General features: G+C 42.4%; 1 protein-coding gene across 1 annotated transcript in view; it reads left to right on the plus strand.

The window, feature by feature from the left end:
- Window positions 1-27,603, plus strand: part of F13A1 (coagulation factor XIII A chain) — a 62,784-nt gene that overhangs the window by 28,561 nt on the left and 6,620 nt on the right. Inside the window, exons 6-13 of the mRNA XM_068396529.1 lie at window positions 3,446-3,553; window positions 6,079-6,253; window positions 11,174-11,312; window positions 17,733-17,836; window positions 18,652-18,740; window positions 19,711-19,864; window positions 20,436-20,723; window positions 24,765-24,925. Coding sequence (XP_068252630.1) covers window positions 3,446-3,553; window positions 6,079-6,253; window positions 11,174-11,312; window positions 17,733-17,836; window positions 18,652-18,740; window positions 19,711-19,864; window positions 20,436-20,723; window positions 24,765-24,925 — 1,218 coding nt within the window. The remainder of the gene's footprint in view (window positions 1-3,445; window positions 3,554-6,078; window positions 6,254-11,173; window positions 11,313-17,732; window positions 17,837-18,651; window positions 18,741-19,710; window positions 19,865-20,435; window positions 20,724-24,764; window positions 24,926-27,603) is intronic.

Raw genomic sequence — 27,603 nt, forward strand, 5'->3', positions numbered from 1 at the left:
AGCAATCCTGGATATTAAGAATAAGAGCATTGCCGTGAGTGAGTAAAAATACCGGCAGCAAGGCCTATATTACGGATATATCATACAAGTATGCATTTTGTATTTATGATATATAGCCCTGTACAACAGTGTAAGTAAAAAGCATAAGGCCACATACAGTCATAGAGGTGAAAGGTATAGGGTCATATACAAAAATAGACTTGTGCATGGTAATATTCCTAGGCTAAAAAATTGCTTTAAATAATGACAGCTGGAAGCTTTAACTCAGGTTGTAAATGAAAAAGGAACATACAGTTCAAAACTGGGTTACTAGTGGGAGATGATTCTAACAGCTGCTGTCTTTAATGAGCAGCATCAACACCAGAGGAGGAAAGGCAAGAAAAATGGACAACGGAAGAAAAAACAACAGACCAGTTGAAACATGGCTGTAATGAATGAGGATGGAGGTCTTCCTTTTAACATGACTGTGATTCCTTTCTTCTAAGAAAGCATAAATAGCCAGTCACTCAGAAAAGCCCACAGGGGATTCAGGGGAAATTTGGCTTTGGAATCAATCTAGGCGTATAGGAATTCTCTAGCTGAGAAATGTCAGAAGTTGGATGCTATATTGATCATTTAATGGTGTTTTTTTTGGTGAGAAAAATAAAATAAAACAGGTGGGCATAGAGTTCTTGTTGCCATCATGAGTTGTCTCATGCCAACACGTTGAGCTGCATTAGCTTTGCAGCCCACTGTGCAAATGTCATTTTATGGCACGTGCATTGGTCAGATCAGACCATAGGCAATGTGAGATCACATCTGCCTGCAACTGACTGTGAGAAATATAGTCCTAATTCAACCAGTGCAAAAGGTGATACAGCCCCTCTTACTTTGATGTAAATGAAAGGTCATCTGTTAGAAACAGGTTAGCATGCAAGAGGATGCCCACTGAAGGCCAGCTCGACTAAATGCAGTGCTCTGTAGCACAGCGCACATCTCTGTGCAGACAGAACGCTTTTGCCTTTGTGTTTTCTCATGCCTTGTTTTCCATCTGCAGTCTTTCCCAGGTGGCTCTGCCAAAGTTTCTTGGTCCTGAATTTGGTTTATTTCCATTTCAGCTTGTGTTGAGCAGGCAGTGCCTGCACCTGGCCCAAGTTCACTCACCTGTCCTGGCTGCCTACTGCTGCTCTGGTTCCTCTGACATTTCAGGGGTGTTCAGCCTTACAAGTGCTATGTTTCTGTTCTGCTTCCCTCTAGATAGCATTTTCATGACAAGAGTGAGAGCAGGAAACTGATCTAGTTTGATTTAATATTTTTAAATCCCTGGATAATGAAGAAGAGCAAAACTGGCTTTAGAGGTAAGGCTATTCTGCATTCTACACTACTGCAACAGTGTAAGACAGCTAGACTTTACAGCTTGTCCTGTCTCTTCTCCTGTTAATTCAGTTATTTCACAAGCATTCATGTCATTTTGTAAATGCTAAGGTGAAAGGCAACAACCCTGACAGCAATTTCTTTCCTCTTTATTCTTTCTGTATATGCTGCTGAGATTGACAGTGTCTCATAAACTGTAGACGAGAAAGATTTAATTTGCAGGGTAAACTTCTTATTGATTTAACTCAGGTCTTAGACACTGGTCATGACTTGAAGTGCAGAAAGCAGATTTTGATCCTGGTGAAAGTGATGACAAATCATTGGGCCAGGCCAGAAGAAAAGTGAACTCAAAACAGGAAGGACAGCTATGAGGGCCCAGAGTTTACATTAGCTGTTGTGAGGATTCTCTTTGGAAAGGAGGGTCTCCACAGCACGGTCATTCACCTGAGATTATTTACATCACATACCAGCGGAGTGGACTGGAGAGTCTACTGTGCAATTATTCAGCTTCCAAGGGATGGTACAATATTAGGAGTACGTCCCTGGGAAACACTGATCCCTCTATCCCTATTTGCCCAAACACCATGAATTCAGTTTTGCTCAGACTATAAGGTGTTACTCACTAGTGAACATCTGCTCCAGAGAAAGTAATTCAATGCAAGTGTGGGTGATGATGAGAGAGGTGTGTTACCTTGGAGGATGTTTGCTGAAAAGGATCCATACATCGGTGGTGCCCTGAGCAAAGAGAGCCAGGCAGGCTCAAGGCAGAGGCAAAGAAAAGGACTTTCCTTGGCCAGGAAATGGCTAAGGGTGGTGAAACACGGTGGTGCCTCCACTTTCTTGGCTTATGCCAGAGCTCGACTGCTGCCTGGGACGTCAGCCCCATCCCTCCCATCTTCCCTGCAGCATCAGCAGCAGTCCTGACTCTTTGGGACTTCCTTTTCAGCTCTCTGGCCACACTCTTCCTTCCCCTCTGCCTCTCCCTGGACAGCCAAAACAGCAGCTTGGTCTGGGCTCTTGCTTTCTTCAGGAGGCAAAACTCAGGTCATCCTTATCTGCCAAGAAGCCCTAAGCTGGGCTGGAAACAGTTGCAAGATCAATCCAGCTCTAGTAGCAGCATGAGAGCAAAAATCCTGTTAGCGTGAATCATATCTTTAAGGATGCAAGCGTAGAACATAAAACCTAACACGGCAAGGGGACGAGCTCCGTGGAGTTTCTGTCACAGCCTTGAATGTTAATATAAGATTGTGTATCTAGAAGGTATTTGTTTATTAATATGTGTTTCCCTGTCTCCTACCGTTTTCCAGGGGACAGAAGTATTTTCCTTTGCTGTGCAGTTTCTCCTAAGGAAAATGAAATACATTGCAGAGCAAGTTCTGTGACAAATGGTTTCTGGTCTATTTAGGCACCTCTGCCCTCAATTCATTCTTGTGCTTGTTCATGCTGGATCGAAGAAACTGTACCTTTTCACTCTATTTTTGAAGAAGACTACTTTAGGTCACTTGGTATTTTTGATGTCTAAGTTTCGTAGACCAGGATTAATCTATATAATCAGCTTTTGGCTTGCCAATTTTAAACAGATTTAAAAATTAATTTTAAAATGTAAGTGTCTTCAAATTAACTTTGGCAAACCACTTATTGTTCAACTTCCCAGCATTACATTGGCTGTGTCAGAGAAGTCCTGAAATTATAAGGTCTGGAACCTGTGAAGGACATGAAGTCCTTCACGAGCAGACTAGCTTCTTGTAGTTATTATTATAATATCTTCCTATTATATACTTGTTAGCACTTAAAATTTTATGTCCTGTCAGAAAGGCTGCATTGTCATTTCAACCTTTTGGAAACTGGACTGAGATTGAATTGAAAATGACACTCTCTTTTCCCTCATAGCCTCTCACATTTTTTTGCCATACATGGATGATTATTCTAGAAGTAATCTTGTATTTTTAAACACAGAACTTTGGCTTGACCAGCTAATTTTGAAGCTGATCAGCTATTATAACAACAATGAAAAATAACTTTGCCTTTGCTTTCCAGAATAAAAAGTGGCTCAATTTTCCCTCTATTTCCCTTTTTATTTTCTTTTATCTAGTTTGAAGAAAACATTCTGGATGCTTGCCTGTTCCTGATGGACAAGGCAGAACTGGAGCTCTCTGGGCGTGGGAACCCAATCAAAATCTGCCGTGTTGCCTCTGCAGTGGTATGTAATGGATGCCTAATATGTGTCAGAAGAGACTCATACATCAAACCAGGCTGATTTAACTGCCCTCAGGTCCTGATGTGCTCACTGCAACAGGTGCCAGATCAATTGTCCATTCTGACCTCTGGGGTCTGGCATTTTATTTCACTCCACTAAAGGTGAAACACTTATGTTGGCTCATCGTCTTTTCCTGAGAACGGTACCTCACTGGTAGGAAAACCACTTTTAGACGTCGCACTCCAGGCGTGACAGCATTTTTTGTGACACTGTGCTCACTTTCCAGTAGCTGAGATAATTGAGAAAGCTATGTCTGCCATGGACAGTAAGGCAGCATGATGGGTGGAATTTGAGATGGGGAACTAAGAGACTTTATGTGGACTCCAGCACTAACCTCAACAGGGTCTTAAGACACTGCAATGATAGGTGTTAGTGCGTCTGATTTTTAAGCCCTGAAAGGCCTAATCAGGCTGAGAACATATATGTGTGCTACCTTGGCCCCAAAAGAAAACACTGTGAGAGCTATCCTCTTAAACATGGGATCCACAAAAATTACCGCACTCAGAATGGAAGTACCTCAAATAACCAGAAGCAAAGAGTAAGAAGACTTTCCACATCTCCATTCTTTCCAGCTGCTAGGCACCAGGAGTCATGCTGTGGGTGCAAGAGCAGTTGCCATCCCTAATATTCAAGATGGAAGACTCATACAGGATGTGGAAGGCAGAGGCTGAGTCCTCTCCTCTGCCATAGAGGTCTGAACTGATGCCTTCTGCTCCCAGAATAATAGTCTAGTCATTGAGCTAGCATCATTAGATTCTCTCTCAAGTCAGCAACTAAAAACAGACAGTTCACAAAACATGGCTGCTGGAGATGGACAATCCTTTAACCCACTTGTTTACAGCATTTGCCCAGGATTTAAAAGAATGAACTCTTTGTCTTAGATGACATTGAAAAGGGATCTCCAGCCTCTCAGTGCCACGTGCTGAATCTTGCATAGAATCACCTTAAATAGAATAGGCTTTATCAAGAATTATTGAGAACACCCCAACTTCTATTTCTCTTTTAACCTTTTGGTTAGTTCTTTCACCTCAGACATTAGAAATATGGCTTCAGATAGAAGTAAGAATCGAATGTGGTTCCCTCATCACTGGGCTAGTAGATGTAAATGATCCCTCGTGCAGGGACCATGGAAGCCCTAAGGGCAGAATAGCACAAAGTTTATGAACCCAAAGAGGGCTTGGATATTACTTAGGTTTTGAGCCACTCAACCATTTTAGGGAGGTGGAGAAGTTCACCATTGAAAATCCAGGAGTCAATGGACTTTAGGTATAATTATCTGCAGGATTAGGCCATAGCTGGGTGGGTTTTTTGACTGTCTGAAATCTAGACCTCAGTAAGAAATGGCCAAGAAGTGTTGAAGTCCCACTTGTGTTCCTTATCCTCGTTCTTGCTCAAGTTGAAATGTGGTAGAGCTGAGCTTGTCTGAGGAGGTGCCCCTGCACTGGGATCCTTCTGAGGCTTCCTGACGTTGCAGAGCAGGTAGAGTCGCCCCCTTTTGCCTCTCTTTACAGACAGAGGAGAGACTGAAGATCATCAACATGCTTCTTTGTCCTTGAAGTGCCTCTTTTCTTGGCATGTTTCCCACAACAGTGACGTGGGCACAACCCACCTTAACCCTTTGGTTATGACTCTGAATACTTATCTTTATTCAGTCCTAGGGTTCACAGGAAGTCGATTTTCTAATTATAAAACAGTAGTTAACCCAGCCAAAAGCTTTTAAATGAGAATTGTGATTTATTTGGCTGGCATGTAGCTGTTCCACATTAGCATAATCAAAAGGTACAGAGCGAATGAGCTTTTTGCACAGCCTCAACTGGTTTGGTTCAAATTGCAGCTAGGAGATGTATTGCTCGTTAATGCCTATCAGTATAGCCATTAGTCAGCAAAACTCCTTGCTTTGTATAATCTTACCAGGGGAAAACTTACACAGCAAATTCCTTCTTGTTTTCATGTGTGCTGGACCAAAGAAATTAGTTTCTACTCTAAAAATAACAGTGGACTGTTCTCCTCTCAATCTGCTGTAAATCAGGAGTGATTTTATTAAAATCTCTGGGCTGATACGGACAGAAAAACAGACAATGTTAGGAAAGAATCCAGCTTAATATTTCTGAGGCTTGCTTATCAGTGTATAACTGATCATGTTTATTAAAAATGCATAGCAGTAAGTATGTTTAGTGTTAATAAAACTTACTAAACTGGGAACATGGATACCTAGTGTGGTGATTTAATTCCACCATTATTTTTAAATGTCTGACCTTCATTCAAAATTGTTCAGTGGTGGAGAATCCATGGCCCTTAGGAATATTGTTCTATTCATCTCTTACCTTCATAATTAAACATTTCTGTCTTTCTTCTAGCCTAAATTTGGCTATATTCTCTCTCTCCCATCCTATCTTTGTCTGCTGGGTTAAAGAGCTCTTTATTATTCAGTCTCTGACATCCCTAATGCTCATTTCCTTTGTCTTTAGATCAACTCCAGGGATGATAATGGTGTGATTGCTGGATGCTGGGACAATATGTACACTTATGGTGTCGCACCTTCAGCCTGGACGGGAAGTGTGGACATTCTTTTGGAGTACTACAGTTCTAAGCAACCCGTGCGGTATGGCCAATGCTGGGTCTTTGCCGGTGTCTTCAACACATGTAGGTATCAGTGAGAAAAGCTCCACGCTGCTATGCGATTCTTGCATAACAGAGAGAGATTTTAGGTTAAACTAACTAAAATGCTTCCTGGCTCTGTGGTGTTCAGGAGTAAATAGTAGAGATACTTAAAAATACGTGGCTAATATAGATGGTCTTTAAATAAACCTTTGGCATCTCCCTCAGTTCTGCTGCTCTTCCACACAAGTCTGTTAACTATTTATTGGTTCAGTAAAATGTATTCAGCAACTAACGAGGGTAAGTTTGAGAGAGAGAAAATGAGTCTTTTGGCACAGTCCACATTTCTGTTACAAAATGTGAGATGAACAGGGGGCTTGTTATCTAGACCTACAACATGAAACTGCTACCCAGTATGGTATGTGTGGTGGTGTTTCTACTCCACAAGGGCCAAATCTCACCTACAGAGGATTGTTCCTAGCAAAATTGGCATGCACAGTACCAGCACCTCTCTACTGACCACTGTTAATATTTTCTATGGAGTTAATGAGCCAGAACAATTAGGAAAATGCTGGCCTGGTTTATGAAGTCTAGCGCTACAAGGTTAAGTCTAAACACACTTGCTCAAACTAGACATCCAATGTTGCAGTAAACAGGGTGTTGCAGGTTGTAAAACCCAGTCAGGAAAGCAACGTTGGATCGGTCCCATTTTTTTACTGTCTAGCACTTTCTAACAACATCATCTGCTAATACACTGGAACACACGGCAGCATATTAACAGTCAAGAAAGACTCTGGGAGTGTAAAAAATGTGCATTATACAAATAACGGGGACCAGACATTGGAAGAAATGCTTATGTCAAGTGCCAATGTAGAGCTAGTCAAGCAGTTCCTATGCTTATGGCACTGGCCAACAGAAGAAGCTGAACAGAAACTAAAAGTGTCTGTCTTAAGCCCAGATGATCTTCCTTAGAAGCACTTACAACATATGCATTTAAGTATCAAACTGGGGGGGGACCAGATCAGCTTAACTCCAGGGGGACACTATGGGTATTTCTGCAGGCTCGGAGCCTACTTTGTATCGAGGCATCCTACTTTGCTCGGAGCCTACTTTGCATTAGACCTTTTCAGCCACAGCTAAAGGTCTAAGCTTTGGTCCTTGTATTTAAGATGCAAAAAGGAAATTACAGAAAAACTCTCCATGAAACCTTTCCCTTTTTCATTTGTCTCAATACTGTCACATGTTGCTGTCTCAAGGAATCGCATTATACTTCATAGAATCATAGAATGGTTTGGGTTGGAAGTGACCTTGAAGATCATCTAGTTCCAACCCCCTGCCACAGGCAGGGGCACCTTTCCACTAGACCAGGTTGCTCAAAGCCTCATCCAATCTGGCCTTAAACACTGCCAGGGAGGAGGCATCCACAGCTTCTCTGGGCAACCTGTTTCAGTGTCTCACTACCCTCACGGTATAGAATTTCTTCCTAATATGTATCTAATCTAAATCTCCCCTCTTTCAGTTTTAAACTGTTCCGCCTCGTCCTATCACTACATGCCCATGTAAAAAGCCCCTATCCCGCTTTCCTGTAGGCCCCCTTCAAGTACTGGAAGGCTGCTATAAGGTCTCCCCAGAGCCTTCTCTTCTCCAGGCTGAACAGCCCCAACTCTCTCAGCCTGTCTTCACAGGAGAGGTGCTCCAGCCCTCTGATCATCTTTGTGGCCCTCTTCTGGACTCATTCCAACAGCTCCATGTCCTTCTTATGTTGGGGGCCCTAGAGCTGGACGCAGTACTCTAGGTGGGGTCCCATGAGAGTGGAGTAGAGGAGGAGAATCACCTCCCTTGACCTTCTGGCCACGCTGCTTTTGATGCAGCCCAGGATATGGTTGGCCTTCTGGGCTGCAAGTGCACATTGCCGGCTCATGTCAAGCTTCTCATCAACCATCACCCCCAAGTCCTTCTCCTCAGGGCTGCTCTCAATCCATTCTCTGCCCAGCCTGTATTTGTCCTTGGGATTGCCCCGACCCACATGCAAGACCTTGCACTTGGCCTTGTTGAACTTCATGCGTTTTGCACAGGCCCAGCTCTCAAGCGTCTGGATGGCATCCCTTCCCTCCAGCATGTCGACCACACCACACAGCTTGGTGTCGTCGGCAAACTTGCTGAGGGCGCACTCAATCCCACTGTCCGTGTCACCGACAAAGATGTTAAACAGGACCAGTCCCAATACCAACCCCTGAGGAATGCCACTCGTCACTGGTGTCCGCTTGGATATTGAGCCGTTGGCTGTAACTCTTTGAGTGCGACCATCCAGCCAATTCCTTATCCACCGAGTGGTCCATCCATCAAGCCCATGTCTCTCCAATTTAGAGACAAGGAAGTCATGTGGAACAGTGTCAAATACTTTGCACAAGTCCAGGTAGATGACATCAGTTGCTCTTCCCCCTACTTCTCTTTACGTTATACTTCTGTCAAAAACGAAGGACTTTAATCACCCATCTTCTGCAGCAAACATGAAAATTGAATAATTAATGACAATTTACAAGACTGGTTCTTCATCATCAGGCAGCCCTGGACATCTCTGTGTCTTTGCTTTATTTTTGCCTGTTCTGTACATGCATGTTTCATTTTGTACATAATTTTCTCCAATCTGGATAATTGACTTTCATAACTCCTTTTGGTTAGCTGAGGTAGTTCAAAAGCTATTCAAAACAGTAAGGACCTTGGAAATAAAGCTGTCTTCTGACCACCTAGTCTCTTGCTGGCACACACTTCTCACAGATGCAGCAGGGGAAGCAGTTTCAGGTTTCACTGCTTCTCTTTCATATATCTGGAGAGGTTCCTGTTTTGATTCAGGGAGGTGCTGGCAGGTCCTCTGTCCTACCACACACGAAATTGTTCATTTTATTCCTGGTGCAGTGGGATAATGAGCAATCACCCACAGCCAAAGAACCTGAGAGACAACTAATTCCTTCACTGCCCGAGGTTGCAGGGTATGTACTTGATGCTCCTCAGCCTCTGCACAACACAATGTGTTCAAAAAGGCTCTTGCAAATGTTTCCTACGGATGCAATTCCTCGCAGTGGCTTCCACACGCCACTGTGTCTTCTCTGCCTGTTGCCTCATCTGGATTTCTCTAGATCACAGACACACACACACCAGTTCTCCTACCTTCCCCCCACACTGGCCCTGAATCACCACTACGCAGTATTTTGCCTGCAGGCCACTGTGAAACTGGGGCGATGCAGCAGAGTCCTGGAGCCTGCTGTGTTAAATGGAGAGGCGTATTTATCTGGGGCAAAACTAGACTTGGTTTGCTGACTAAGTTAGACAAGTCAGAGACATGGCACTTTGTACTGCTGCAAGGATTGCTGAAGTATAAGGTTTGTTGAGCTTTATGAAATGAAAATGTTGTCCAGTGGCTGATCTGATACGTAGCAATTGACATGTCCAGCTGCTGACCACTGCACAGAGAGGACAGCAAAAGTCCAAACAGCTGCATGCAACTAAAAGTGTTGTTTTGAGCTGATTTTGAATCTTCCTCAGCTGCCAATGCTTTATCATTGTGACCAGTCCAGCTTTCCAAGGTTATTATATTGTACACTCTGGATAGTCATCTGTTAAAAATGCTAAAACATTCTGAAAAATGGTCATTAATCTTGAAATTGTCAGACAAATTATTTTCAATAAGCCCTGATGGCTCATGTGCTGGAAGCCTGGGAGGGCACTTGAATTAAGTTTAATCAATAGGTACATATGGTATTGGATGCATCCAAGTAATTTGTCATCCAGGAACTTGAAATGAATGTGCAGCATTACACTTTATTGGGAGTCACAGTAGTGACACTAATGAATGTACAAAACCCAGCAGTAGCAGCCAGGGCCGTTCAACATTGCAGCATCGGAACTATTTTTAAATAGGACTTTCAATAAGGATGTTTTCCCTTTCCAAAAGAACTCCTCTGTTTTCTGCAGAACCATGATGGCTCCTAAATCAGAAAACAGGAATAGTTTTTTGGCCGAGAGACAAATTATTTCATCTGGAGAAGATGAGATGATGTGTCACCCTGCAGCCCCACTCCCTCCTCGGGGCTGTGCTCCATGCCTATTTGTCAGCCAGGGTGCACCACAAACACAGAAGCCTAATGACGCACTATTGCACTTCGGACGTAGCTGTAGTGTTTCCACATTTCCCGAATTTACCACTTGCCAAATGGGAAGAAGAGCCATCAGTGCTACATTGTGATGGTCTGCCATTTAGGGATAGGGGCTTTTTTTGGATCTTCCTCTTAAGATCCTTTATGGGAAGGGACTGTTGACTCCAAAATACTGTTACTTAGCAATCAATACAAATTATGTAATGCATTTGGTTCAGAGTCTCCAACTCTGACATTTCACTTGCAAATTATGCTCTTTTCCCCCTTGTTAGTAATAATTTTCTGCTTTATTCTTTGTATTCGCCAGATCCCTTCTAACGGCAGATGTCAAACAGGAAAACTCCAGATCAACCAAAAGGAGATACTTTCTATTAATTTTCCTTTTAGCACAGTCTCATGATTCTCCTGGGTTACTGATACTAGGAGACCTAATACATCTTGAATTTCTTGCAAGCTCAAACTTATTTTTCTTTATACCACACTTGGTCATGCTGTTGACCCATTGCACCCAGATTTGCCCTGAAAAGCTACAATGTCGTCACTATGCAAGACTATTCTAAAACTCTTGGAAATTAGCTGTTTAGGATATAACCATTTTACCATTACATATCTTGAATGCTCATCATTTTGGGACCAAATAAAATATTTAATGTATTCTATATAAAGACAAATAGGAGGAATTATTTGGGTTGATTTGACTGAGTTTTCCCATTTTATTCTCATTATTAATAGTTTCTGTCTACTCATCGTGTCATCCATGAGCACAGTCTTCATATTTGTCCTTCTCATCACACTTCTCTCTTTGCCACAGTTCTGAGGTGCTTGGGGATACCTGCAAGACTCATTACCAACTATTCTTCTGCCCATGATAACAATGCCAATTTACAGTTGGACTTCTTTCTGGATGGTGAAGGGAAAGTGGACACCAAAATTACAAAAGACTCTGTCTGGTGAGTTCTCCTGGCAAATGCCTTTAATGTATATAAGTAGTATATAAGTAGTAAAAAACATGACAGTGATGCCTGTGGTTATTTATTTCTCTGTGCATTACAGAACACTGCTAGCTTACGTAAAACAGAATGAATGGATTGTTAGTAGGCTGACTAATATGAAGTGCTTGTCATGTAAAGAGACATACCCTAGGGAATCCCACTACTAATGTTACTATTCAGTATAGTGCACATTTAAGCACACTGGGGGAGAGCTGGAATGGGTTTGTGCTCCTTAGGGCCAGACCATTTCTAAAAACGGAAAGACGTAGGATGGGCATTTCCATCAGTCTGGAGCCAGGCTCGAAGGGATATCTCAATATCTATAGAAAAACACCCCTCTTGTCCTGCTTCTGCCTAGTTCCCATATATGTAGGCTGGTTTTACATTGTGTGCGTGCGTGCAGTCACTGTCGCAAATAGGTACTTTCCAAAATAAATCTAGTTCATCTGAAAAAGAAACAAGCCAAGGTATCATACAAGTTACTGAATTGCTATCACCAGATTTATAAAGAGAAAGCTCCCTAGGAACAAGAAATGGAGTCTATGTACTCTTTTGGAGAAGGCAGTGCTCTAACTTCCTCCTCAAACTCTTACTGTCTCCTGTCTGACAGGAGAAGTGTAGCATATATTGATTATGTGCTCTGTTCCGTAGAAATTATGTGTGGGTTATTGGGCCTCAAGCCTCTCCTCCTCAGAGTGAAGCAGTGAATGTGACCTCTACATTCCCATATTCAGGAGATACTTGTCCTATTCAGTGTTAATATACCTGATTTGTGTCAATATCTTCAACTCATCAGCATAGCTGCTCATCAGCATGTTTCATTAACAACTTAATATCTGGAAGTCTTTATATTAAAACTGTAATAAAACCATTCTGTAGAGGAGGAGATAACTGAACCTGTTGCTGTAACCTCTTTAATGTGATTTCCATAATCTGCTACCAAGAGGGAATCTAAGGAAAACAATTACTTTCATTTACATCTGAAGCTTGTATCACAGCATCACAGAATAGTCAAGACTGGAAGGGACCCCTGGAAGTCATCCAACCACCCTCGTCAAAGCAGGGTCAGCTAGAGCAGGTTGCTCAGGGCTGTGTCCAGTTGGGTTTTGAGCATCTCCAAGGATGGACACTCCACCACCTCTCTGGGAAATTTATGCCGATGCCCAACCACTCTCACAGTAAAAAAATGTTTCCTGATGTTCAGACAGAATTTTCTGTGTTTCAATTTGTGCCCATTGCTTCTTGTCCTGTCACCGGGGGCCACTGAGAAGAGTCTAGCTCTGTCTTTTTCCCCCTGACTCCCTAACCAGGCATTTATGCCCATGGATAATATCCTATTGAGCCTGCCCATCTCCAGGCTGAACAGTCCCAGCTCTCTCAGCCTCTCCTCATGTACAGCCTCTGGTGTATCAGCCATTCCTTCCAGTATGCTATATCAGCAAACTTGCTGAGGGTATAGTAGGTCTCGTCATCCAGGCCATTAATGAAGGTGTTAAACAGTATTGGACCAAGTATTGACCCCTGGAGTACACAACTAGTGACTAGGCTCCAGCTGGAGTTCACACCACTCATCACAACCCTCTGATCCCAGCAGTTCAGCCAGTTTTCAATACACCTTACTGTCCACTTATCTAGTCTATACTTCAATGGTTTGTCTACGAGGATGTTCTGGGAGATGCTGCTAAAGTCAAAAGAGAAACCAACTGCCATGCACTGGTCTCCCCTTGCCCACTCAGTCATTCATTTCATCAGAGAAAACTATCAGGTTGGTCAGGCACGGATGATCCCTTGTAAATCCATGCTGACTACTGCCAATCACATTGTCCTTAATATGTTTGCAAATGTTTTCAAGAATAATTTGGTCTATAACCTTCCCAGGGATCAATGTGAGGCTGACAAGTCTGTAGTTCCCTGGGTACTCTTTCTTCTCTTTCTTGAAGAAAGGAGTGATACTTGCTTTCTTCCAGTTCTCAGGAATCTCCTACAATCACCATGACCTTTCAAAGACAGATATGAGTGGTCTTAAAATGACATCGGCCAGATCCCTCAGCATTTTTGGGTCTAACCCATCAGATTCATTGGACTTCTTTGTGTCCGGTTTGTTTAAATATTCTTTAACTTATTCTTCCTCTACAGATGGTAAATTTTTGTTACTCCAGACTTCCACATTGGTATCAGGGGCTGTGATTCCCGAGGGCAAATCCTAGCACTAAAAACCAAGGCAAAGAAGACATTGAATACTTTAGCCTTTTCTTAGTCGTTTGTCACCAGGTCCCTTGCCCCATTCAGCAGCAGACCCACATTTTCTGTAGTCTTCCTTTTGATACTGATGTACTTGCCTTTCTTACTGCTCTTCACATCCCTTGACATACTCCATTTGGTCTGGGTTTTGACTCTCCTAAACCTGTCCCTGCATGCTCAGGCAGTGTCTCTATATTCCTCTTGGTCACTTGTCCCTGCTTCCACCTCTTGTGCACTTTTTTTTAATGTTTGAGTTTAATTGGGACCACCTTGTTGACCATGCGAGCCTTGTTCTGCTTTTGGTTGATTTTCCGCACTTAGGAATGTACCATTCTTAAGCTTGGAGCAGGTGACTCTTCAAAAACAACCATCTCTCCTGGACACATCTTCTATCCAGACCTGCCTCCCATGGGATTCTTCCAAGCAGAACCTTAAACAGGCCAAAGCCTCCTCTCCTGAAGTCCAGGGTTGTGGTCCTTCTATTTGCCTTGTTCTCTTCTGTTAGGATCCCTGGGGGTTCCCAGTTTGCTAAGCTGCATCTGGTCTATGTGACAGCAGGACCTCTGTATATCTCACAGGGCTAGTTCTTCTATGGCTCACAGAGCTGTGAAGGAACAGTCACTCTTCTGAAACCTCCTTTGCCTATAAATGATGTCAAACAATACTCAATGACTGCTCCTCACTGCTCAGTCCAAATACACCCAGTGATGTATCATTGCCACATTTCAGACTTTTCACTGTCTCATCTTTCCTTCTCCCCTTCCCCTAACCTGATCTATGAAACACCTCTCACCCACTTTTGATGTTTCCTTTTACTTCCCTACCTCTCCTTTTCCCAGCTGTTTCCCAAGACTTCTTAATTCCATCCTGTTTTTTTCCATTCTTTTGGGACAGGGCCAGATCATCCAAAATCATCCTTCCTCCGCTGAAATCCGCCGGCAACTTCACACTAGCATTTCATCCTCCCATCCTACATTTGCTTTTCTTTGGCTTGATTACTTTTTGAACTGCCTTGTTCATCCTTTTATCCTCCTGGTGCATTTATTAGTACATGGTGCACATAACCCTTTGGGCATGACTTAATATATTACACACCTCTTTTCATTTCTCCTCTGTGTCCTTTCTCTTCATTACTCTGTAACACGCCATGGTAGCCCGCATGTCGACTTTAAATGGCTTGTGTCTTAACCTTGATTTTATTTTTAATGTCTCTTTTATTTCTTTTCTTTTCCTTTTTTTTTAAGAGGACAAGCTCAAGGTATTTATAATGATTTTTTAAAATGTGTTTCTCACTTTTATTTATAATTTCCTGAAAACTGGAAGCAAAACTCTTTTTCTTTATTAATATATCATTTCTATTGCCTTGTACTGTTGGAGCTGATCTGTCTTCAGGTTTTAAATACTCTCAGACTTCAGGGATACTTGGAGCCAGGATTTTTAGTCCAATCAGTCTCTGAGGGTGGGGTTCCCTCTGAATGTTATCTGACATTTATTTGTTTTTATTAAAGATCATCTTCTCCCTCAGGATAGGAAATAACGACAACAACAAAACACATATACAAAATTACACAGAGTTTGCAAAAAGTTATTTTTATAAAGCTGGCTGGATTTGGGCCCATCAGTACTGCCTCTGTCACCTTAGTTTGTTCTCCTTGTCTTTCTTAATGATGATATAAAGACACTTAAAGAATATTTCTCTTGGATGGGAATCAAGACTCACTCCTACTGTGAGGTCCAAGCAGACTGACGTCAGTAGCTCGGCAGAAACTTGCTTGAAGTCACCTGGCCCTGTGGGGGTTCATCCATGTCCAAGACTGCAGAGGAAGCCCTTCTGAGACCTCTGCTCTCCCATTCACTTCCAACTCACTTTTCCCTGATTTCTCGCTAAAGTTATCAGTGCCTCTCTCTACCCCAATGCCTGAGCTTATTAGCTAATGAAAGGGCAGCAGCTGTTTTCAGCATGTGCCTGTCTCATAAGCAATGTGAAGTACCCTTCTTAAATTGTCTTCCAGGCATAAAACCCACCTGGTCATCTTTTATTAATTTCCCTATCGCTTTGTTTAGTCTATTTGTAATTATCTCTGTAAATATTTAATGGTCACTACATTGATCTGTATAGCCATTCTTGCTTTCTTTAATGTCTCAGGCTTTCTGTAGAATACAAGAACTACAGAATCAGTTTAACAAATTATGGCTGCGGAGCCAGCTCCTCAGCTGTGCTCACTTCTCCCAGAGAGAAGTTTCTGCTACATTTTGGAGAGGCAAGTGTTCCCCTCATCCTCCTTTCCTTAATGCTCGTGCGCTTTACAAGCAATGTCTTTCTGTCCATTCATGTTCAATATCCTGGAGTGTATTTGTATGGCAGCAGACCTAAAGAAATTGCCGTGCTGTTGCCCCCAACACTACACTAATAGAAACCAGTAAGAAAGGTCCTGTCCCCTAGGATGAATATAGAAAAAAATATAGAAAAAGCTGCTTTACCTAATTACAGAATTGAAGCCGAGCTGCCATTTTCCACACGGTTACCCCCCACCTTGGTTTTATCATCCTTCCCTCCTGCCTGCTCTTCAGGTTCTGCTTTTGCAGAACACAAAGCAAATGACACATCTGAGTTTGATTCAAAGTGAACCAGTGAAGGCTTCAGGGCAGGGATTGTCTCTCTCACATGTTGGCATAACAGTTTTCAAAAACCCACCTACCACAAAGTGTGTCCCCATTCTCTGGTAGCCTTCAGCAATGCTCTGCGAGAATGATTCAGCACTGACTACTCTCAGCAGCATCAAAAATTCTCTGAGTGTGCGTCATTTTCCTTGAATAATTCTTTTTTCTGTAGTGCTGCTTCATTAACTCTCCTAACTGACAAGTTTTACCCTGATCCAAGCTTTCATTTCCACTTTGAAATGTCTTGTTAGACAAGCCTCAGATCCTTCCGACTCTGCTTCATGACTAGTTTTCACCTATTATTAATGAAATGGTCAGAGTTTAACAATCCCCATTTTGGTTGCTAATATCATTGCGTGTACTAGGGGCTGTATCAGCAGTTACACAGATGTAATTTTATTCATATCTGCTGTAGGATATGTATAATTTGCAAGCAAAATTGCCCCTTTCTCTACTCCTTCCTTCTTTTATTTTTTGCAGTAATGAAATTCAAACGCTTTGCTGGCTTTACCGCAAGACCCGCTTCCTATATTGTCTTTTTTTCTTACTTGTGCTCTCCCTTGAGTGCCAGTAGCATTGCAGTAAGTTACAAGATCTGTCTTTCTTTTCTGCTCATTTTTGAAACATTCTGGGCAGACTGTGATGGTGCTGTAGTGTTCTTTTTCTTTTCCTGATCATCCATCTAAGTGAGAGCATTTCAACCCTGAGTGCCTAGATGAACCACTCTCAGAAATTCACCTTTCAGCATACTGTTCTGGGCCCTAAAGGCAAGACTTGGCCAACAGTGGTTGTAGGTGGGTTTTATGGAAAGCTGTATGTTCTAGCAGATCTGAACTACCTCATTGGCATGACAGACTGGGAAGACCTTATAAGGAATCCACAGTGAAGAAACTCTTATAAAGCCTATGTAGGGTCTTTTTCTCAACCAACATGGAAACCAACTAAGCATGTTTGTTTTGAGCCATGAAAACAAAGCTACACACTGTATGTTACGGAATTGATCCTGAAATCTCTTCAGAAGAGGCACCAAAGCTTCAGTCTTAATAGTTATAAAGCAGACCATGATTCAGTGGCTTGAAGAAGATTCAAAGCTTACTTTAGCAGGCAGATTGAAGTAGAGGTGTCTGGCTGGAAAGGGATTGTAGTTTGTGTAGCTCTTCATATACCCCAACAATCTCCAAGCACTGAAAAATTTGCTCAGAGACGTTTGCATTCAGAACACAGCAGGAGAACCAAAAAGCTTCTTCAACTTGCAGTCAAGAAACTACAATGAAGAATTGTGGCCTTCAGGTTTTAACAGATAGGTACCAAATTCTGAGTCCTAAAAATCTATTCTCTAAAAAGAGCCGACTTTTTCACCCCTAAATTGGCAAATGTTGCTATTGAAGCAATGGCAGGACATAAATACATGAGTTTGTTTTGGTCTATATGCTTCTTTCCAAAAATTTAATATTCTGGTCTCATCTCTTGTCTAAGGAACTATCATTGCTGGAATGAAGCTTGGATGACCAGACCTGATCTTCCTGTTGGTTTTGGAGGATGGCAGGTTGTTGATGGGACACCCCAAGAAACCAGCGATGGTAATACTGCTTGAAGTCCTCCTTAGCTCTCTTTCCGGAACTTGAGTTCTTTGTGGCAAACAATGAGCTGACGATAGCTGAGCCAGTGCCACCATATGGCTGGTGACAACTTCTCGCACCAGATAACCACACTCGCCTGTGCTCAGGGCCTTCTCCTGATTTGTTTTGAGCTCTAAAATAAATCTGTCCTTGTTATAACACTGTTCATGATGCATGTGCACAAAATCCTGCATGAGAAGGGCCCTGCTTGATACAGAAGAGATGTAGTCTTGTTGCCAAAAGATGGCTTCTAAAATTTTAGAGAACCTATAGAGGAGCCTGATCAAATTAATTCTCCTTCATTATATCAGCATGTTTCTGAGGCCCTTTCTAAACTTCCTGAGCAGGCAGTAGGTAGGAGAGAAAAAGTGAAAAGCCATTGCTATTTCTTCCCAGTCCTTAATTTCCAGTTTTTAAAAGACGTTCTTAGCAAATTGGCAGTGAGATCTTTCTCAGCCTGTGGTATAACTGAGCTCTCCCAAAATTATCTGCTTTAAGTAAAACCAGCTGTAACTGCATTTCAAGCACTTGAGACTTATGGTGGACTTTACGGTGCCGTTAAGGTACCGAACCATTAGGTCACTTCAGACTTGAGTCTGTGTTGCTTAGAGGGCTGGCAACAGAAATTAAGTTTTTCGTTTCTTGATCAGGAGTTTTCATAAACTATTAAAAGGGTTCACCAAACCCCAAGAATTATTTTTCTTTGAGAAAATACAACATTTTGACATGTTTTTAAATTAATTTAATTTCTCACTTTATCTCTCTTCTCCCCACAGGTATGTACAGGTGTGGCCCAGCCTCAGTTCAAGCCATTAAACATGGTCACGTTTGCTTCCAATTTGATGCTCCTTTTGTCTATGCCGAGGTACATACCTGAATATTTTTAGTGCATTGAGTGATATCAGTGGCACCATAGGTGAGAGAGAAGATAGGGCTCCACTGCAATTTGTGGACTGAGAAGTTACTTCACATATACTCCATGTCAAAGAAAAATCTCATAATTATATTTTGACATGCAGGCCAGTAGGTGTGGTATGGCTCTAATGAATGACAGAGTTTAATCTCTGCTCACCAATGTATGAAGCAGAAAAAGCTGCTCTGGCTCTGATGAAACTTCAGGCTGTGGTCATTTATCCTTCCCAGATTCCAGCTATGCTGGCAAATGAGTCAGTAGCTCTAGCTGCTCGTCTTCATCCCCTGTTAGCTGTTACCTCCTCCTCAGGCTTGCCGGCAAAGCTGCTTATGTTAAGTCTCCTTTGCTTATTGCAATCAAAATGGATGCAGTGATTGTAAAGAGGTCCTTGCTTGCCATGTTCATTTTGACTGCAGTGGGTCAAGGAGAGCTCACATGGGTGGTTTGACTGACAGAACTGAGAGGAAAATATCTCCATGAGGAGTGAGAGAGACTGGTCTGGAGTTTTAACCTCTTGCACTACCAGAGCTTGTGTGCCCAGAATTGCAGCAGCTGTAGAGCAAGTCTCTCTCTACTTGGATTGTATATAGCTTAGGACAGAAGAGAATATAAATATTTTATCTCAGAAGCATTCCCTTCTGTATGGTTTAAAGCTTTTTGGTGCAAGGAATGTGTAATCATGCTCCCCAAGTCCGAACGGTATCTCTGTAGCCTACTCAAGTTTACACTGTCTGTTGTTCTGGAGTTGTGAATAGCAACATTAATCTACTCATTATTGTAGCATATGACTAATTTTAAACATGGTACTTCAATGCGAGTGGGACTTTAAGTCAACATGTCATTGTTTTGAGGGGAGATGGGCTGGCTTCCCTTCCTCTTTCTACTTCCATATATCTCAATCCTTTTTCATTTAATTTTATAGGTGAATAGTGATATTGTTTACTCAAGAAGGGAGAAAGGTGGAACCCAAGTGATAGAAAAAATTGACACAACCCATATTGGGCAGTTGATTGTGACCAAGGAAGTTGGGGGTGACGGAATGATGGAGATTACTGAGGAGTACAAGTTCCAAGAAGGTAACCTGAAATGGTGGGGGGGACCATACTGAGGTAGATTTACCTCAGTCAGATCTTGGATAGTGAATCTACAGATCTCTGGCACTGAGGGAGCTGTGTGAAAAGCTGCCAAGGTGCCCTCTGGAACTCTTCATTTGTAACTCCATTCCAGAAACACTGCAGATGCCTTGATAGTGTTTGCTACTCAGAAGTGCTTTGCACTGAGTAAGCTGTAGTGAAAAGAAAAGGTAGTCATGGAGTAACTCAAAGCATTCAAAACAATTCAAGGCTTTCTGTGCAGCTGTTTAGGCATTTCTTACTCAGGCCAGATGTTTGCACAGTGTAAATCAGTGTAGCTCCATTAATATCAATTAAGCCAGGTCAATTTATTTGATACGGCTTGAATCTGTAAGACCAGCTCACTTGGAAGTTGTGAAGTTCTTGTAATATTAACTTCACCACAGGAAGTTTCACTGTCTTCATTCATTCATTTCAGCCACCACAAACTATGGAAGATGCACCCTTGTGATCGGTGAGTGGGCGAATGCAGTACCCTTGTTTCTCTTCTAAATTTGGTTTTCATTCATTTTAGGCTCAGCAGAGGAGAGACTGGCTCTTGAGACTGCAGTGATGTATGGCGTTAAAAAGCAAACTACCCAAGATACTGTGTATCAGCCACAGATGGATGTTGACATGGAATTTCAAGCGCAAAAAGCAGTCCTTGGCAGTGACTTTAAAGTCACTATAACTTTCAGGAACAAAAGTCGCAACTACTACACTGCTACTACATACCTTTCAGGCAACATAGTGTTTTACACAGGAGTCACAAAAAATGAATTCAAGAAACACTCTTTCAGTGCGAAACTGGAGCCCTCTTCATGTAAGATTTGCATAGTTGTTTTCAAACCTGCTAGCTTTTTTTCTCTGTGTCATTAACTGTCACCAATATCTCTACCCATGGGTAAAGCCAATTCTAGTAGCTAGGGGTAGGATACCCTGTTAGGTATCAGAAGGTTCCACTCCCAACTCTGGCCCTGCTACCAGTGTCATTTAGAGCTGAGGCTGTTTTCAGGCTGTTGCTCCCTGCATAATGCTCTCTTACACCAAGCTGCATGTCTGGAAACTGTTAATTTTTCTTATTTAGTACAAAAGAAAGCAAAGGAGTGCAGGTATTAAGCTGCAAGGTATCATTTTTCATACCATTAGTCTCCTAGCAGTATCTCAGCAAGTGAAGGAAAAGTTCTGGTTCCCCAGGGTGTCATTTACAGGGACGAAAATATTAATATCTTGTCTTACTTGAAAGAAGCTGACAAGCTCTGAGTGGGTCCAAGTGCACATCTGGCTTTGGAGGACTGGGTGGTTCAGGATTTTATAATTACAGCAATCTAAAAAGCTGATCTGTAACTAGAATGTGCCTCTATAGAGCAGGGGCATTTGTCAGCTGGGCAGACACCCCAAAGGTGAGTTATCTTTACAGATGCAGTGTTCACTTTTCCTAGTGCCCTCTGGACTGTGGTGGGGAGATCCTGCCTCCCTCTTCTCATGAGGAAAGCAGTTCCTGGCAGCAGAGCTCACGCAGCTGAGGGCAAGATTTTGCACTGCTCAAAGCAGGGAAGAGGGATGTTCTTTTTTATTTTGGACATAACAAATTTGTTTCCTGTCAGCCATGGCAGGGCCCCATTCAGAAAGCAGTCAGCAAGTGTTGAGGATCTGCTGTACTCCAAAGCACTATGGAGCAAGCTGCTTGTATATCTCTGGCTTCTCCAGCAAGAAGTGACAGCCAATCACTTGTTCTTCTAACCAGCCTGTGCTCTTGGGTCAGTGCCTCCAGCTCAGCAAAAGTGATGAGAACGTGCTCTCATGGAGGCCGAGTCAGAGGATCCTCTACTTGAGTTTCCTACTGAGAAAGTCAGGAGCAATAATTTTGCCTTCTTGATGCTGCTACTGAGCAAAAGCAATCTCCGCTGAGTGCAGCAGGAGTGGCAGGACTTTGGGAGGCCAAAGGATGGGCCTCCTGATCTGGGTCTGGTGCTGGATCACAGCAACCCTGGCTGACCTCTGAGCTTTCTTGTTTGTCTTGTCTATCTCATCCCAGCTCAGGAGACAGTGAGCCCTCTCTCCTCAAAGAGCACGGGTTTTGTCTCAGTGAGAAGCCTCCATGGAATCACAGTTCCTGCCATGCTGTGAAAAAAAAAAAATCCTCCACTTTGAGCATCATCTAAAACTCCACATTTTGATTTGGAGCTGATTAATCTCCATAAAGTAGGAATCCACTTACAGGGATCTACAGGTGAAGGCTAATAAAAAATCTGTCTTCACTCTATAACAAAGCCCTGACAGCTGCTTGCTGGTTCTTTCTAGCTCCCCGACTCATTTGCAAGGAGCCTGGAAATGGACTGACTCTGGGTTGCATGGGGTTGTTCCAACACAGCCTATCAAAACACAATGTGGGGTTTTATATTGGCATGCATCAGTTACTAAAAATTGATCTGAAATACTGCAAAACTTTTTGGAGACTTGGCTAGGTACAGTAAAAAAAAAACAATTTCATCTGCTCGGTCTAAATTCTGTGCCACTTCTTTGACAGGGGAAAATTCAGTCTTATGTCTGCTCTTGCATCAAAGGTCTGTGTAAGGTATTATTACCTAAAACACAGTTTCTGCAGTGCTTTGAGGCTCATCTGTCTCCTCTGTGCAAGAAATGAAATGAATAGATGATGTTTAAGCATCAATGAGCCTCATAATTAATTTTTTCTAAGTTAAGTAAATGGTGTGTAAAAAGCTTCTTGAAACTGTGTTGGAAACCGAATTGACCGGTGATGAGCGAACACAGACTAGAGAGAGGCACGAGAGAGAATAAAACATTAATTGTTTTGCGTGTGTACCAACAGTATGTCCCCATCACTGCCTCTGGCCAAGGAGACATGTTTAAAGGTATTACCACCTTTCAAGGTGGAAATTAGCTTATAGCTGAGCTACAGTCATCCACTCGTGGAGCACCTTGTCCCACAACAGGACAAAAAAACCCTCACCAGTTATGCCATAGCTGAAGGTGGTACATAAAACTTGAACATGAATTTCTTCAGCTTTGCCTTGGAAAGGAGTACACATGCAATCAGGAATGGTTACTGAGCAGTTGGGCAGTGTGAAGGGAGGCAGTGTGATCATTTGCAACTGTGTGAGAATACTCTGTCAGGGGTGTGATGGTAGGATACCTTCCAAGGCACTCAGGCAGAATTTGCAGGCTTTGTTCATGGCAGGAAGTGTATATATATATGTGGAGGTAACAAAAAATTACAATATAATAAAGATGTGTCAAAGGCATTCTTCCAGCTCATGCTGCTGAAAGAATGAAGCAAACTAAGTTTTCAAACAGGAAGCGAATGCATGATATTCAGAATAATGATTAAAGGAATTGTGTGGGTTGAAAACATCTTTGAGGATTTGAATAGCTTAAACCTTCCAGTGCCTTCAAAGGTGCTCTCGCATCTACTTGGTTATATTTAGTTTTCTGTTTTTTTCTGGAAGGCTGTAAGGCAGCTCAGAGTTGTGTCTCCCCTTGGCTTTCCCAAGTGCGGTAAGTGGTACTGGCAACTTACCAGCACAGTCAGTGCTAGGGAAATGGAAGTCTATTATTCTTTTTTTCCTGTGGTGATTAAATTTAAACAGAAAAGTTCATCTTTCCTTCCACTGTAAAGTACACTTCTCTTTGATTGTGACTAATTTATTTATTTATTTACTTACTTTTCAGAGATGATAAATACCTTGCCTGATTTATAATTTACAGTTTGGGGCATTATGGGAAATTCTTTTACAAGAGATACAGAGTGAGAGGGAGGGAAAGAGAGAAGGAGGGGGAGCACATCAAGTAAACTTAAGGCTGGCCTGATAAATCCAGGTCAGGTGGTCACCAAGGGAATAGCTTTGAAACTAAATCAAGGAACTGGTTTTGATGTGAGCGGATCAAAAGAGCGAAAAGGGGTGAATGTCATTTACTCAACTGAGTTCAGTTATCTCACTGTGTACAGTGTATGTCACAAATACAATGCAAATAATGGATAACAGTAATAATCATAGTTAACAGATGGGAGATCTTGATATGCTTACTAGGTTTATAATGAATGTTTATAGAAGCAAGACCTTCAGATCTATATATTCTGCCCGGTCACTTAGTTAGCAGGTCTGCTTCTCTGCGTCACATTCTCACACCCTTGTTGGCCTGGGAATTGCAGTTCAATATGGTTAAAATTAATGATTCCTTGCATCTCAAGCATCTAGCTTAGGGGTCCTTGTTCCTTCCAATAATTATCGTCAGGGAGCACATGAAAGCTCTCTGGAGGGCATGCTGCCGGCAGGAGGACCTTCTTGCTAAATTTTGCAGGCAAGTCCAGTATAGAACAAAGGCAGATATCCAGACGTGTCCTGGAAAGCAGGTGGTCTCCCAGGTAGCCTGCATGGGCCCACAACCCCCAGTAGCTGCACTGGTGGCATCCCTCTGCCAGAAAGAGAGGCAGTGAAAGCACAGGAATAAAGTGAAAGAGCAAACATTTATAGGGTTGACACTCAAAAGCTGATTTGGACCTTCGTGCCCAGTAGCTATTTATTGCCCGTCTTGCTTCTCACTTATATTGTGGTAGTGCCTAGAAACCTTCAACACTGACCTGGGCCCGTGCTGATGGGCGCTGGGCAGAGGCTGTGCACAAACCCAGCCCTTGCCCCAGGGAGCTCACAGCCTAAATGGAAAGAGGGCAAGATAAGAGGGGGAATGGTGAGATAAAGAAATGAAGATAGTTTGGGCAAAATATCAAAGTTATTCTTTGGTGGTGGGCCACCTTTTTTCCATGGCACTGGCCATGGTGGGAGGGGCAATTACCCATTAGACTGCTTCAGATGCCTTTTTTCTTTCCTGTTTCTCCCCTCAGCTAGTGCTTTCGATGTTGTGATCAAATCGAGCGAGTACCTGAGTGACCTGCTGGACCAAGCCTCCTTTCATTTCTTTGTGACAGCGCGGATCAACGAAACAGGGAAGATTCTGGCCATACAGAAGGCGACAGTCCTGGAAATTCCCACCCTGAGGATCAAGGTAGCTCAGGGCTGGGGTGGAGGGGAGCGACCACCATGCTGCATGCAGGCTGTTCTCTACAAGGCTGTCACATTGACTTCTGTGATGGGGCAGGGCAGGGGGTGTGTGCATGTTAGACCTTCAGTCTAATGTGGGCCTTATAAAGCAGCAGCTGGCTGGAGTGTACGAGGGTGTACAGGTATGCTATTGTACTGCGTGTCCCTGCATTGAGGTCTGAGGCTGACAGCATCACTGGTAGTGGAGAGCTGAAGTGAAGAGTCCTCTTGCTGAAGAATGAAGGACACTGCTATTGAGGTGAATTTGCTTGGAAAGCTCTTGCAGGTGTTGTAGGAAGTTCCTGCAAACTTGGATGAGCAGCATCCATTTGGGATGATGCTTTCAGGATTTCAGTGCTTTGCTGCTGCTGCTCTGTGAATGTACTGTCAGTGGAGTTTCCTGAAAGTTCAAGCATTTCTGCAAACAGTGGCATGATACCTATGAAAATGTAGAAGTGTAATGTTTGTGATAGGACAAGAACCCTATGTCGTATGGCAAAGGCAGGGCTGAGATTTAGAGTTCTCAGTTCATAACTGGGCATCCAAATAAATTGCCTCATTTTCAGAAGCGCTGAGCCTTCATCTGCTGTGAATGATGTCATTTGGATCTGCTTTTTTCCTAATATTAAAATAAAAAATCGGAACACCTGTCCTGGAATCTTTACATACACATGAATGCAGCTCCCTAAAATTCAGGACCTTGAAATAAATCTAAGTTTATAGACCTTTTCTTCCCTGTATGTTTATTTGAACCAATGTTCACGTTTCCATATAATAATATACATAGTAATCTGAAACAGCGGCCTTCTGCAGAAAAAGCTTTTTTAAAAATGTAGTTCAAAACTACAGTGAAGTTTGCAAAATATTTCATGGTCTGCAGAAATGTCACTATGATCTGATCAGATTATTGGTATTTTCAAATAAAAGATTTTTGGTTTACTAAGCGTTCTACAGAGGAGGAAAACAAGACAGATAATATCTACTTCAAATACCTGTCTTCAATAACCAAATTTTGAAAGTAGAGAGTTCTTTCAATTCAATACTTAAACAGAACATCTTATACAAGACCCCAGATTTCAGCTTCAAATTAGTTTTATCTTCCCTGCTGTTATGAAGAAAGGATGTTTAGTATATGAGATAGGTTGTTGTCCAATAACCATGTCTTCTAGTAAAACTGAGTTTGTCTCTTCTCTGCTTCTTTCTGACGTGTAAAAATAAGCTGAAATTTTAATAGCTGGATTTTTTTAAGAATATGTGTGTGTGTGCATATGTATATACGTATGTATTTATATAGGAAACTTTGCTTTATTGTTTTTTTAAGAAATCTGAAGAAGCTTATCTCCCAAGATTTCTTGTCAGATTTCTTCATTGAATTTGAGTGGCAGACTGGAGTTCTTAATGTGAGAGTAAGGGAGAAGAATGAATAAAATCATATTTCCCCTTATGTCTTCAGGTACATCTCTGATCTTTCTCTGTTGGTCTAAGGAGATTGTGAGAGTTAACAGTGTGGGAAATTACACCTTATTCTAATTTAGCTGAAGACCAGGTTACAAAAATAAGCTCGGCAAATACAGGTCATGGTCTCAGTTGCATGTGTGGGAATTCAGGATGATTTTGAATCCACCCATGTAAGAGTCACCTTAAGTGGGCAATTGAAATACGGAGGATGCAAGGCCTCTAATTGGGCTAGGACTTCTGAAAATGTCATTGATGTCTTTTTGCAAATTCAGGTGGCCAAATGCTGTTGAGAGCTTAGCTGTGAGTATCTCATTCTTTACTCCAGTCACTATATAGGTATTTGGTGCAGAGTGACCCCTTAGACCAGAGTCCTTCCAGCTTTTTGCAACTGTCATACTCCTTAAAAATTTGTAGTAGAGCTGCAGACTCCAGCATAGCACTTTAAATTTGTTGACAAGATACTTGTTTTTCTTAGTTACCTTTCTCAAGGCCCTTTAAAGTAGTCCATGGACCAGCTGGGATCTGCCAGCTCGAAGCTGAAAACCCTTGCCTAAGCCTTTTATATTCTGTGAGAAATGTTGTGTTTCTAGGGGAAAAAAAAACAAAATCCCCCTGCATGTAGTCTTTGTTTAAGAACATGTTCATTTGGAGGTGTTTTCAGCACTGATCTGAAGGGACAGACAGATCCCTTCAGCTGTGTACTGTAATAAACATGGAAGCCCATGTGATCACTCTTCATTGGTCTCGCAGTTTAGTATTTTCAGTGCAAAATGTATTGCTTTATTGCTATGTAAGTTTTTTGGAGGACAACTGGCTCTCAGGTCTATGCAGAGCACATGTGCAGGATTAGAAACCCTTTAAAGAGCACAAGAGGTGGTTGCAAGGCAGGGGAAAGATGGGCACAACACTTTTGGGAGGTGCAAGCAATGTGACCTGGTGTTTCTAATTTAAGGTAATAAGACATGCCCTTCTTTTCTGGAGCTTATGTCCTGAGCAGGCCATGCACTTCAGTGCTGGTGGGGAGCCTGGAGAGGGGGGCAGAATCTGGGAAAGAGGCCCCCTCAGCTGGACTCGCCCTCAGTTGGACACTCAGCTCCAGGACTGCGCATGCAGATTTCTGGTTTTTCTGTGGAAATGTGGGCCTGCTTCTTGACCTGCCATGTGGCTGGAGGCAAAATTGCAATG

Source organism: Nyctibius grandis, chromosome 3 (assembly GCF_013368605.1).
Source record: "Nyctibius grandis isolate bNycGra1 chromosome 3, bNycGra1.pri, whole genome shotgun sequence".
Classification (NCBI taxonomy): domain Eukaryota; kingdom Metazoa; phylum Chordata; class Aves; order Nyctibiiformes; family Nyctibiidae; genus Nyctibius; species Nyctibius grandis.